This window comes from Limulus polyphemus, unplaced genomic scaffold, assembly GCF_000517525.1.
Source record: "Limulus polyphemus unplaced genomic scaffold, Limulus_polyphemus-2.1.2 Scaffold2899, whole genome shotgun sequence".
Classification (NCBI taxonomy): domain Eukaryota; kingdom Metazoa; phylum Arthropoda; class Merostomata; order Xiphosura; family Limulidae; genus Limulus; species Limulus polyphemus.
In genome coordinates, this window is record NW_013668509.1 from 99,904 (window position 1) to 112,306 (window position 12,403).

The 12,403-nt window shown below is 34.0% G+C and overlaps 1 protein-coding gene across 1 annotated transcript in view; it reads right to left on the minus strand.

The window, feature by feature from the left end:
* Nucleotides 1-3,482: 3,482 nt before the first annotated feature.
* The window catches only part of LOC111087959 (sodium/potassium-transporting ATPase subunit beta-like), a 21,865-nt gene continuing 12,944 nt past the window's right edge, over nucleotides 3,483-12,403 (minus strand). The window contains exon 2 of the mRNA XM_022396468.1: nucleotides 3,483-4,397. Within this exon, the coding sequence (XP_022252176.1) occupies nucleotides 3,483-4,382 (900 nt within the window). The 5' untranslated portion in view covers nucleotides 4,383-4,397. The remainder of the gene's footprint in view (nucleotides 4,398-12,403) is intronic.

Sequence of the window (12,403 nt, forward strand, 5' to 3'; positions counted from 1 at the left end):
ATACTTTTTCTTACATGTCCCAAAATGTAGGATATGCCCATTTTTGGTCATTTTATGAGGGGTCAAAAGGGTAAATAAACCCATAACTTTAGGGAGGGGGGGCTTTTATAAATTACTTAGCCTTGTTTCGACCAATTTACGCGGAATTTGGTAAAAAGATACTCTTTGCAAGCCCCAGACAGAGATATAGACAGTTTTAGAATTTTTGTCTTTTGCTCAATTGTTCAATGAGAAAAGCACAATTTTGGGGTTTGTGAACTATTCGTGTGTATGTCAACCAACTTAAATGGGATTTGGTACAAAGCAACCTTCTTCCTGGTCCCAAGCAGTGATATAGACAGTTTTCCTTTTGTGTGTGTGTGTTTTTCACAATTTTTTGTGTGTCAAAATTGACCATGTTGGGATTGCGTGGCGGCGACATGTTGCATTAGTCCACGACTGTTGGCTTCTTTAGTTTTTGCTTCTTTTTTTCTAGATACTAGTACAGTAACCACAAAACATATTATCGCTTCACAAAAATAAACGTGTTTTTTTTTTACGTAGTACTATTTTACACACATAAGCTACAACGTTTTCCAATAAAATTCACAACATATAACTTTTTTCGTAATTTGACAATAACATTTGAAAGAAATTGTTCTACAACTTTATCTTATAATATAAAGTTAGGGGAGAGGTGTGAATACAGAACAGGTATCAACAGTAGTATTATAATCATGCTATGATTCATATCTCAATTTTAATGTAATTGATACGTGAATCATGTTTTATTGTATTTGGCGTATCAATTACATTAACAAATACAATAAAACATGATTCACGTATCAATTACGTTAACAAATACAATAAAACATGATTCACGTATCAATTACGTTAACAAATACAATAAAACATGATTCACGTATCAATTACGCTAACAAATACAATAAAACATGATTCACGTATCAATTACGTTAACAAATACAATAAAACTGACTTTCTTTGCAGGTACTTATAAGTTCATATTTCTGTTCCGATTCATTGTTAGATCTCGTACTATTCTATTTTCTATTCAATAAAATATATTGATAGAGAACGTTCATGTTAGTGCAAAATTTACCTTATTTGATATGTGGTTTCGAAATGACTCTACTGTAAATTTATGTTCTACATGTCTACTAAACTAGATAGTCCACGAGCAAAATGTTCTCATCGTGATATAATTAAACCAATTAATAAACAATACCAAAAATTTTAGGTTGCTCCCGTTAGCGGTAAAACACTGTTCATTAGATAGCGCTACCGTTTGCGACAGCATTAAACGTATACATAAAATAATCAAGTAGACGAAAATAAATATGCAAAAGTGACTTAAGGTGAAAACTACGGAAAACAGAAACACAGTTCTCACCATAGATACAAATAGTTTCAGAGTGAACTGATATACGTATATAATATATATATATAAATTCTTGAAAATACCTAGTTTGTAACACATTATTTACAAAAAAATCGAATTAATTTAATCTTAAATTCTAAGCAAAAGTACATTAATATCGTTAACATATACAAATCAAGGGTTTGCTTCCGACGAGTAGAGCAGAACAGTCTAAGTGCTGTAATGTCACAGCGAAATAACCTATATGTACAAGATCCCATCTTTCTTCCTAAAGTTCATATTCAAAATACTTTAAGCTTTAATACAGCAACCATACGATGTGAAGCGAAAAGCATTGCAAGATACAGTGGGACAACGGTAAGTCTATGGACTTAGAACGCTAAAGTCCGGAGTTCAATTCCCGTTCAATGTGGCTTTGTTCCAAAAACAGACGAAGGAAAAAATCTCAGATTTTTTCATTCATTTCGAACATGCATGAAAGAAAAATATTTTATCCATTTAGATATAAGAAGTTAAGATGATTGTTCCTGGAATATATATAAATATGTATATTCACAGCTCTGTTATCAAGAATAGATGCATGCCATGTTAGACATCATTAGCACATGGTAATGGGAAGAGTAAGTACCGTTCCGTATGAAGTGAAAATAAACCGTTTCTTATAGTTTTAGCCTTGAAACTTTGCCACACTTCGTCCTAATTAATTAATAATGCAGAATGTATTGCCACACTTCGTCCTAATTAACTAATAATGCAGAATGTATTGCCACACTTAGACCTAATTAACTAATAATGCAGAATGTATTGCCACACTTCAATCTAATTAACTAATAATGCAGAATGTATTGCCACACTTAGACCTAATTAACTAATAATGCAGAATGTATTACCACACTTAGACCTAATTAACTAATAATGCAGAATGTATTGCCACACTTCGTCCTAATTAACTAATAATGCAGAATGTATTGCCACACTTCGTCCTAATTAACTAATAATGCAGAATGTATTGCCACACTTAGACCTAATTAACTAATAATACAGAATGTATTGCCACACTTCGTCCTAATTAACTAATAATGCAGAATGTATTGCCACACTTCAACCTAATTAACTAATAATGCAGAATGTATTGCCACACTTCGGCCTAACCAAATGAAATAATAATGGCAAATGTTCTGTCACATTTTGACCTAACTGAATAAACTAGTACGTTAAGAAATTACAGAGGGTTGTGTCTACCAACAAATATTTCAGTCAAAACAAGCTTTGATAAATGTTTGACCTAAACACACATAAAGGTACACCTCTTGATCTGTAATTTTTAAAAAAATGCACTTAGAATGAGAAAAATAAACAAATACCTAAAGCCGAAAACACATACACACACACGAAGACTTGACCTTTAAGTAAACACATACGCACACACATACACGAAGAACTGAACCTTTAAGTAAACACATACTAACACGCGAAGACTTGACCTTTAAGTAAACACATACACACACGCGAAGACTTGACCTTTAAGTAAACACATACACACACACGTTTACTTGACCTTTAAGTAAACACACACACGAATATTTGACCTTTAAGATTTCAAGTCTCATGAAACTAATTACATATGACTGGCTAGTTGGGCACACATGATTGACTAGCTAGTCACATATGATTGGTTATGTTTTCACATTACTGATTAGCTAGTCACATATGATTGTTTATGTTTTCACATTATTGATTAGCTAGTCACATATGATTGGTTATGTATTCACATTATTGAATATCTAGTCACAAATAATTGGTTTGTTATTCATATATGATTGACTAGCTAGTCACATATGATTGGTTATGTGTTCACATTATTGAATAGCTAGTCACAAATGATTAGTTATGTATTCATATTATTGAATAGCTAGTCACATATGATTGGTTATGTATTCACATTATTGAATAGCTAGTCACAAATGATTGGTTAAACTAGTCGCACATAACTGGTCAAGGATAGTTGTGTACTGCAATGCTTCACGCGAGTTTAATTTTTCTTTTTTTGCTACCAAATATACCTTAGTTTAAGATACTATATTCTAGACTATTGCTTTTATATTTAAATAATTAATAAACTAAACTGGATTTTTGACGGCACTACCCCCTGGTTGTCCGTTTTCAAATTCTCGGCCCACAAACGACAGATTATATGAATGTCTGTTGCGATTGGTAGATTAAAGAACTGTAACATGACTAATGGTAAAGACTCAGACTTTGCAGAGAATTCACTTCTTCGAAACCCTTGAAGTGGGGAAAATATAATTTGAAGATTATCTTCAACGTGTTCTCTTTCACACGTTAAATATAATAGCTTAGGGTCATATTTCTTTGCGAATTTTTGAGGAATCTTGCTCCTGGATATGTTTACAAAAGGCTTAGGTACCCATTCTGGAACTTTTGTAAAAATCAATGCTACACAAGGATATCCTTTGTCATATCCGAAATTATTTTCGATTGAACAATTTAAACCAATTAGTTCAGTTAGAGAGGAACAATTATTTTCTTCTCGTATCTGGCAAGAGGGTGGTTTATAATACTGTTCTTCATATTTCTTGAGTAGGTTATCTAGTTGAGTAACTTGGCGTTTCCAGAGGATTATGTTTTGTCGATGTACCAGAATAGTTCGCTTGCGGTCGACAAAGTTCTGGGGTTTAGGAACAATGGAAACGATGTCTAATGGCTTTGTGAAGGGTTTATCAGCTTTTGTAAGTTTAGACAATAATACAGCAATTATTACTATTCCAATAACAACAAAAGTGCAGACAAGACAAACCATGCCAGTAAATGTCAGAATGCGACGTGTAGGATCACGTGGTTTGTTCGTAGTTTGACGTCGAAAACTGCAACACATCAGACTGTGTAGATTGTCTTCGTCTTTATTCAGTTCACGATTTGATTTAGTTACTCCTCCGAGATCTTCTTTTATACACGCTATCTGGTAAGATTCCTGTTCTGCCATGTTTATGAAGAGTTTCTGCAAAACAACGATTGTCTAATTAAAAGAAGTTGGGAATTAAACAAAAATCTTCAGATTAAGAACGTGATGAGTTCATGAAGACTTTATAATTTTCGTCTTTTATATTATGGACATTTATTTGAATAATTCCACTTTTACACTGTTTAGAATATCATTGAAGTATTATCTGTTGGAAAGAAAGAGTTAGATAGAACACTATAAGAACAATTACTCGAATCCTGACTATTTACTAGTTCCTATAAAATGATCTCAATTGAAAAGAAAATGTGTCATTGCTATAGTATGAAGTTCGATTGTTTATTCGTTTTGAATTTTACACCTTCACACTCGCTCCTTTCTTCATTAATTAGAGGATTTGTTGAGTTCACTCTACTGCGTCACGTATTCTATGAATACAGTGGTGCAAAGCCATTATTATGGAAATTTCCTTATAATTTCCCCTTTTGAGTTAAATCTATTATTTAGGATAAAATAAGTCGACCGAAAAGCGTTTTGTTTAAGAATAAACATATTTCAAATGAAAAGATGAGTGTTTATTATTATTATTATTTTGGTTAATATAACACTTACTGTCAATAGGTAGGAAGTTGTTAGATTAAGCGTGTAATAGAGAAGTAAATGCATCTTTACGTTATCTAAGACCAAGAAGTGCTAGAAAATCCAATAAAGATAAATAGAATATATGTATGTGTAAGGTTGTCTTTGATATTTCAATCTATAGATTCTATACGATGTCTTATGTGCAACATGGGCTAGATAGCCAAGTCAGATTTCCCAAGATTCAGACAGTCATCTCTCATTAAGAGCTGCTGACCAGAAGAATGGCAACAAGTAATGAGTACTCTTGGACCTTCTGAATGAAAGCCACCAGATGAATGGCACCTAATAATGAGTACTCTTGGACCTTCTGAATGAAAGCCACCAGAAGAATGGTACCTAGTAATGCATAATCTTGGACCTTCTGAATGAAAGCCACCAGAAGAATGGTACCTAGTAATGCATAATCTTGGACCTTCTGAATGGAAGCCACCATAAGAATGGCACCCAGTAATGCGTAATCTTGGACCTTCTGAATGAAAGCCACCAGAAGAATGGCACCCAGTAATGCGTAATCTTGGACCTTCTGAATGAAAGCCACCAGAAGAATGGCACCTAGTAATGCGTAATCTTGGACCTTCTGAATGAAAGCCACCAGAAGAATGGCAACTAGTAATGAGTACCCTTGGACCTTCTGAATGGAAGCCACTAGAAGAATGGCACCTAGTAATGAGTACTCTTGGACCTTCTGAATGAAAGCCACCAGAAGAATGGTACCTAGTAATGAGTACTAGAGTGCTAGAATAATAACAAGGAATTCTATTTTCTCAAAGAGTGTAATGCATCTTTACGTACATTGATTTTTTTTATTTCTATCAAAAATTATTTGTATTTTAAAACTTTAACATGTAATTCATGACAGAACACCAACTATCCTCAGTGCATGTGCATAAAAAATATTCAGTGTGAAAAAAGATCTAAGTAAACAGCCAATGAACTTCTTTAAGTTACTTATTAACTGTTGGTTTTTCTCTTTCTTGGTTACATAGTAGAAATTTTATGACATTTAGTATGTTTCTTCCATATATTAAATCATTTGACAAGGCTTAAATAGTTTTAGTGAATTACTGAAACTTAATAGTAGTCCTCTATTTTAAGATTTAGTTTTTATTATTCTAGTATTTCTCCATTGTTAAAATGAGTTATTGTTAAGCTATTATAACAAGAGGTTAACCTTTTATCTTTTAGCATGCGAGAGATGCTGGTTCAATCCCTGGAGATAAAAAAAAAGAAATTACTAAAGAAAAATTATCATCTGATATAGCATGTTAGTGGCTCAGCAATAAGTCTGCTGGCTTAAGACGCTAAAAATCAGATTTAGATACCCAAGGTGAGTAGATCATAGATAACTCATTGTGTAGCTTTGCACTTAACAACAACCAAACCAAACGTAAAACATGACCCTTATATTAAACTCAAGTACAAACCTTGTTTGTGAGACAGACTCGAGAACAAGCATTGATTGTGAGAGAGATACGAGGACAAGCCTTTTTACGAGAGGGGAGGAATGTGGTAGTTTGAATTAAATTAGCACAGAAAAAGTAATGCACAAATTGAGGCTTTTTCATGACCTAGAAATTAGACTCGAGGACAACCTTGTTTGTAAGGAGGGGGGTGTTGTAGCTGGGATTGGTGAGAAGGTGACTTACTAGCAGAAACTCAGGATTAACCGTTTAATTCAGTTGGGAGAGAAATGAAATGATTTTGAGTAGGAAATGGATGGTTCCATCTCTGAGAAAGAAAAGTAAGATTAGCAAAGCTTCAGTGTCTTCTGGTCTGTCAGTCTAAATTTGTAAGACAAATACAAGCTTCTATTTTTAAAGAATTCTTTTTATGCTCAACGCTGTTTAGTCATATGCTAAGTGATATAGTAGCAAGTTCAATATTCATTCACGTTTTATATATTTTTGCTTCAAATTACAAAGAATCAGAGAATCCTCACATTATGTTTTGATGTTGTGTAGAAGGTGAAAAAATTGATTGAAAAAATTCTGAGACCCAAAGAAAAAAGAAAAACTACCCACATTTATTAATTACATTTTTAAAACGTTTTCTGTTATTTGGTATTGCAGAAAATAAACTGCTTAGATAATTGAATTAAAAAATTTAATCATCTAGTTGTATAAGACTGAATATAGAATATATTAGGTTTACATACTCCTGTGCAAAGGTGAATGGGCGAGTTGGGATCTGTCCTTTGCAGGAATCGAACTCCAAACTTTTTGCATTATAAACCCTCACATTCATCGCTGAGCCACCGGGGGAACTACACTTTATATAGTCTTATATCTTATTACGCCAGCCTCACCTTGTGAATCATTATGTAAAAAGTTTACATAGTACACACACTATGTATGCTTTGTACTTCGCAATGATCATCCTAAAAGTACTCCTTCTATGTAGACCGTGGCACAGCGGTATGTCTGCGGACTTACAACCCTAGAAACCGGGTTAGTGGTGGGCAGAGCACGGATAGTTCATTGTGTAGCTTTGTGCTTAACTACAAACAAACAAGAAACGATGTATATTATCAACCTTCAACTGTATGTAAGCTGACATAAACTACTGTTGTATAATTCAGTTGAACCTAAACTTTTAAATAATTGTTTTTCATCGTAAATGTTCAGGTAAAACAGCTCTAGTCTCAATTAATGCGGCTCCCTTATTTTTGTTTTATCAAGCGCTTCAATTTCTACAGACACCCATCCCGTAAACGCACGGGCCAAGCACTGTTGGGTTATTGTTCTTAATAGTAGCTTTGTAGCTTCGTAAAATGTGACACCATGTTCTAGAAATTTCGATGTGATAGCCTTATCGCGCCTTACAAATAGCCTTCGTTTGTCACGAAATATTGTATCGACTTTAAAAGTTGCCCCCCAATGGCACAACGGTATGTCTGCGGTCTTACAACGTTAGAAACCAGGTTTCGATACCCGTGGTGGGCAGAGCACAGATAACCCATTGCGTAGCTTTGCGCTTAACTTCAAACAAACAGACTTTGAAAGTCATAGATAACGATAGCGAAACTGATCTGAAATCCACAGGAAATATAATGGCATTTTCAATTTGTGTCACATTCTTTTTAAAGTAATGGACTACTGTAGTTCTTCTGTCATTGTAATTGTTCACTCAGTATCAGAACAAATGACTTTCAACATTCTTTTCTCAAAATTCCATTAGATTCACATCCAAACAGTTCCTCAGAAAACGAATATCCACGTGGATTACGAAAGCTGTTAGCTTTGTACTAAAGGATTTGTTACTAAAAACAAAATTAAATCTACGATGAGTAAACTAGAATGGACGGCAACTCCTTGTTGTCAAAGAAAATTATATCTAGTTCCTATAGCAATAATTTAATTTGGTTCAAATTATGCCATAATCTTTGGATCGTGCTCAAAATAAATGGCACATGATTCGCGATCAGTGAAAGCTTTTATATACAATTTATTAGTTATTGAAGTAAATTGTCTTATTCATTTTATTTCTATACACAATTTCAATTATTTTTATGTGAGTGCATGTTTTTTATTTATGTTTATTCTAAAGTATATTGTATTATTTGTTTTTCTTTTAATGCACATTGTTTTAATAATCTTTATTTTTGTTAACTGTATAACCACCGTTGTCAATTGTTTACTATATAACAAAGAAGTTGCTTAGGTTAAACCATATGTTTAATCGTAATTATCATTTTGATACGTTTACAATGTGAAATGTCATTTTCTGGTCGTACATCATACCACAGTATTATATATCTCAATGAGATTTTGGTAAACTAAGGGTTGGGGGTGGCCTAGTAGCTGCGAATCGACGAGTCTGTGGCTCGGGTCATGATGTCGCTGGAGACGATTCGCACTATCAGATATGGGTGCTTTACAAGTAAAAATCAGTCCCGTTATTCGGTTCAAAGAACCGGACAAAGTCTTTTTGGCGCCGAGTGGTTCTGTTTATCTGCATCTCTTCTGATCAAAAGTATAGAAAGCCTGTAGCACTCTGTGACTTGGTCTCTTAGTCCACGTCAGCATAACGTGCTTTCAGATTGCAAATTCCAGTTTCGTTTACCACACATTAATAGTCATGAATTAGACCTAGATACATTCAACACTAAAAGAAACGCTAATTTTGAAAAATAATTATTTCTGAGAAATTTTTCATTTTACACGTGTTCAAATGGTGGCAACTGAGAAGTCGTAACCAGGGAAGAAGTATGTCATAATCTAAGGGTGGGCCCATTTATGTTGGTTATACTGATACATATTTCTGTACATAAACACGGGAGTAATCACGTACAAAATTTATTGGACTCAACTAAGGTGATCGGCTCAGACAAAAGTTTTATTGTAACAATGTGCTTACGTCAGTATTCGCAGTTTTTTCTATTATTGTAGAATAGCTATACAATCCCTTCAGTGCTTATAATGTAAACACAGGACCTTCATATCGATTTCCAAGCTTCTTGTGTTACAGACGTGCAATATGATATTTACTCTAAACTTCGAAAAAAAAAATAGTTACATTGATCTTTTCAAAACAGTAACTTATCAGTCTACTGGAAAATACTTCATCTCGTGTGCTAAAGGAAGTGAAACAAACTCGTTTATTATCAGCTTCTTAATATTGTGTTTTTCACCGGTTAAAAAAAAAAACACGCAAAGGAACACAGACTGGTTTCTGCTCTTCCTTTTGAAACTTTCTCGGAGTTTTATAACACTATTGACTTTATCCATATATCATTTCCAGTCAGCGACTATCTGTCATCGTTTTGGTGAAGCGCGGTCTAATTCTATCAATAATGTATCGGAAAACCTACAGTCAATAAGTGTAAAACTGACATTTTGGATCTTTAAGGCTCAGCAAGAAAATTAGTATCAGAGTTTCGCTGATTTGGTTAGCTTGGTAAATAAAGCTATTCATTTTATCAGTTTACTCCATTCAACCAATCTGAAAGAGATTAAGCTTGCTGCAGACGCAAATTAAGTAAAACAGTTTCGGTGCCGAGTTGGTTCTTATTATCTGTTTCTTTATTTTTTACAGTTGTTCTGCGAGTTAAGATATGTTGCATAAAATGGTGTCTTTTAAGGATTTTATAAAATAAATATTTTTAAGGTAAGGTTATAAAGACTTGAGAACCATGCTTCACGTTGTAATGAAGTTACTGAGCAAACTCGGAATATATAAAACATGCATTGGTGGTTTCCTTACTATTGACTTATCAGTATCTCGTCTGAATCATGTCGAAATTTAATTTCCTATGTTTAGTGAGCTGACAGACGGATTAAGCTACGCTGAACTCCTTATATGGAAATGTTGGAATGTTTTTAAGAATGTGTTCATATGCAAACGATGGTAAGTTGGACCAGTATTTAGCATAAATTCAAGTCTTGTGTGAATATATAAAGGGTTAGGCGATTAATCTGCATAATAATACCAAACAAAATTGCGCGCAATCGTGGAATTGAAAGGTTTTTTTGTACATATAGAATGAGAAACAATGTCATTCCTGCAGTCACAAGGCTACTAAGGCATTCCACAGGCCTGATGGATGACTCACTATAAAGTGATCTATAATTCAACACGCATGGAGAACAATTTAGTTTCGATAGAACCAAACAGTAGTTAGATGATTCACTATAAAGTGGTCCATAATTCAACACGCATGGAGAACAATTTAGTTTCGATAGAACCAAACAGTAGTTGGATGATTCACTATAAAGTGGTCTATAATTCAACACACATGGAGAACAATTTACTTTCGATAGAACCAAACAGTAGTTGGATGATTCACTATAAAGTGGTCTATAATTCAACACGCATAGAGAACAATTTAGTTTCGATAGAACCAAACAGTAGTTGGATGATTCACTATAAAGTGATCTATAATTCAACACACATGGAGAACAATTTACTTTCGATAGAACCAAACAGTAGTTGGATGATTCACTATAAAGTGGTCCATAATTCAACACGCATGGAGAACAATTTAGTTTCGATAGAACCAAACAGTCGTTGGATGATTCACTATAAAGTGGTCCATAATTCAACACACATGGAGAACAATTTACTTTCGATAGAACCAAACAGTAGTTGGATGATTCACTATAAAGTGGTCTATAATTCAACACGCATAGAGAACAATTTAGTTTCGATAGAACCAAACAGTAGTTGGATGATTCACTATAAAGTGGTTCATAATTCAACACGCATGGAGAACAATTTAGTTTCGATAGAACCAAACAGTAGTTGGATGACTCACTATAAAGTGGTCATAATTCAACACGCATGGAGAACAATTTAGTTTCGATAGGACCAAACAGTAGTTGGATGACTCACTATAAAGTGGTTCATAATTCAACACGCACGGAGAACAATTTAGTTTCGATTGAACCAAACAGTAGTGCGAAATGTATTTGTACTATTGAGAAACTAAACTATTATGATGCGTCGTGACCCTCCTTTAAGTCGGTGAGTCTACAATAAAGTCACTCGTATTTGAATAAGGTACAGTTGGATCAGATTGGTAATCACCAAGCAGGAATTCTAATGACGTCACCATGATTTTTAACGCGATTATGTCACAATTCCTTATACATGAGTTAACAATGACTCTATGGCCATCCTTACATAATTTTAATCAGGAAATGTTGCGCATTATGTGTGTATAATAATAACTTTATTTTTGTTCTTGTTGTTTTAATGCAACTCTCACTGTTTTGACATATAATGTTTTGTAGTAACAGTATCAAATTAAAATGACTTTTTGAAAGTAATTTCTTAATTAGTAACAATTCCAAATTTCTCGATATTACAAGAGTTTTTAGGATTCCATGTTCAATTTAACACAAACCTATGCTTCCAGAAATCATATTAACACCATTTGGAGCTATTGCAAACAGTATTGACACCATTTTATACTAGGTTTAGTGTCAACGCTATTTCTTATTACTATAAGCACCGTTCCATCCTAGTAGGAATAGGGTTAACACCTTTCTTGTTGTATGCGTACAGTATCAAAACCGTTCCGTTCTATTGTGATCAGTGCTCACCGTGCTATTTGAATCAGTATTAATATCGTTCCAAACTACCAGGATTTAACTGTCACCGTTCCATCCTACAACGGATCTTCAATTAAGATCATATCAGCTACACAAATGGAAAAGACGTCTCATAACTCACTATTGGTCTAGTAATATGCTACACGGGTGATAGCAGCATCTCATAACTCACTATTGGTTTAGTAATATGCTACACGGGTGATAGCAGCATCTCATAACTCACTATTGGTTTAGTAATATCCTACACGGTTGGTAGCAGCATCTCATAACTCACTATTGGTCTAGTAATATCCTACACGGGTGGTAGCAGCATCTCATAACTCACTATTGGTGTAGTAATATCCTATACGT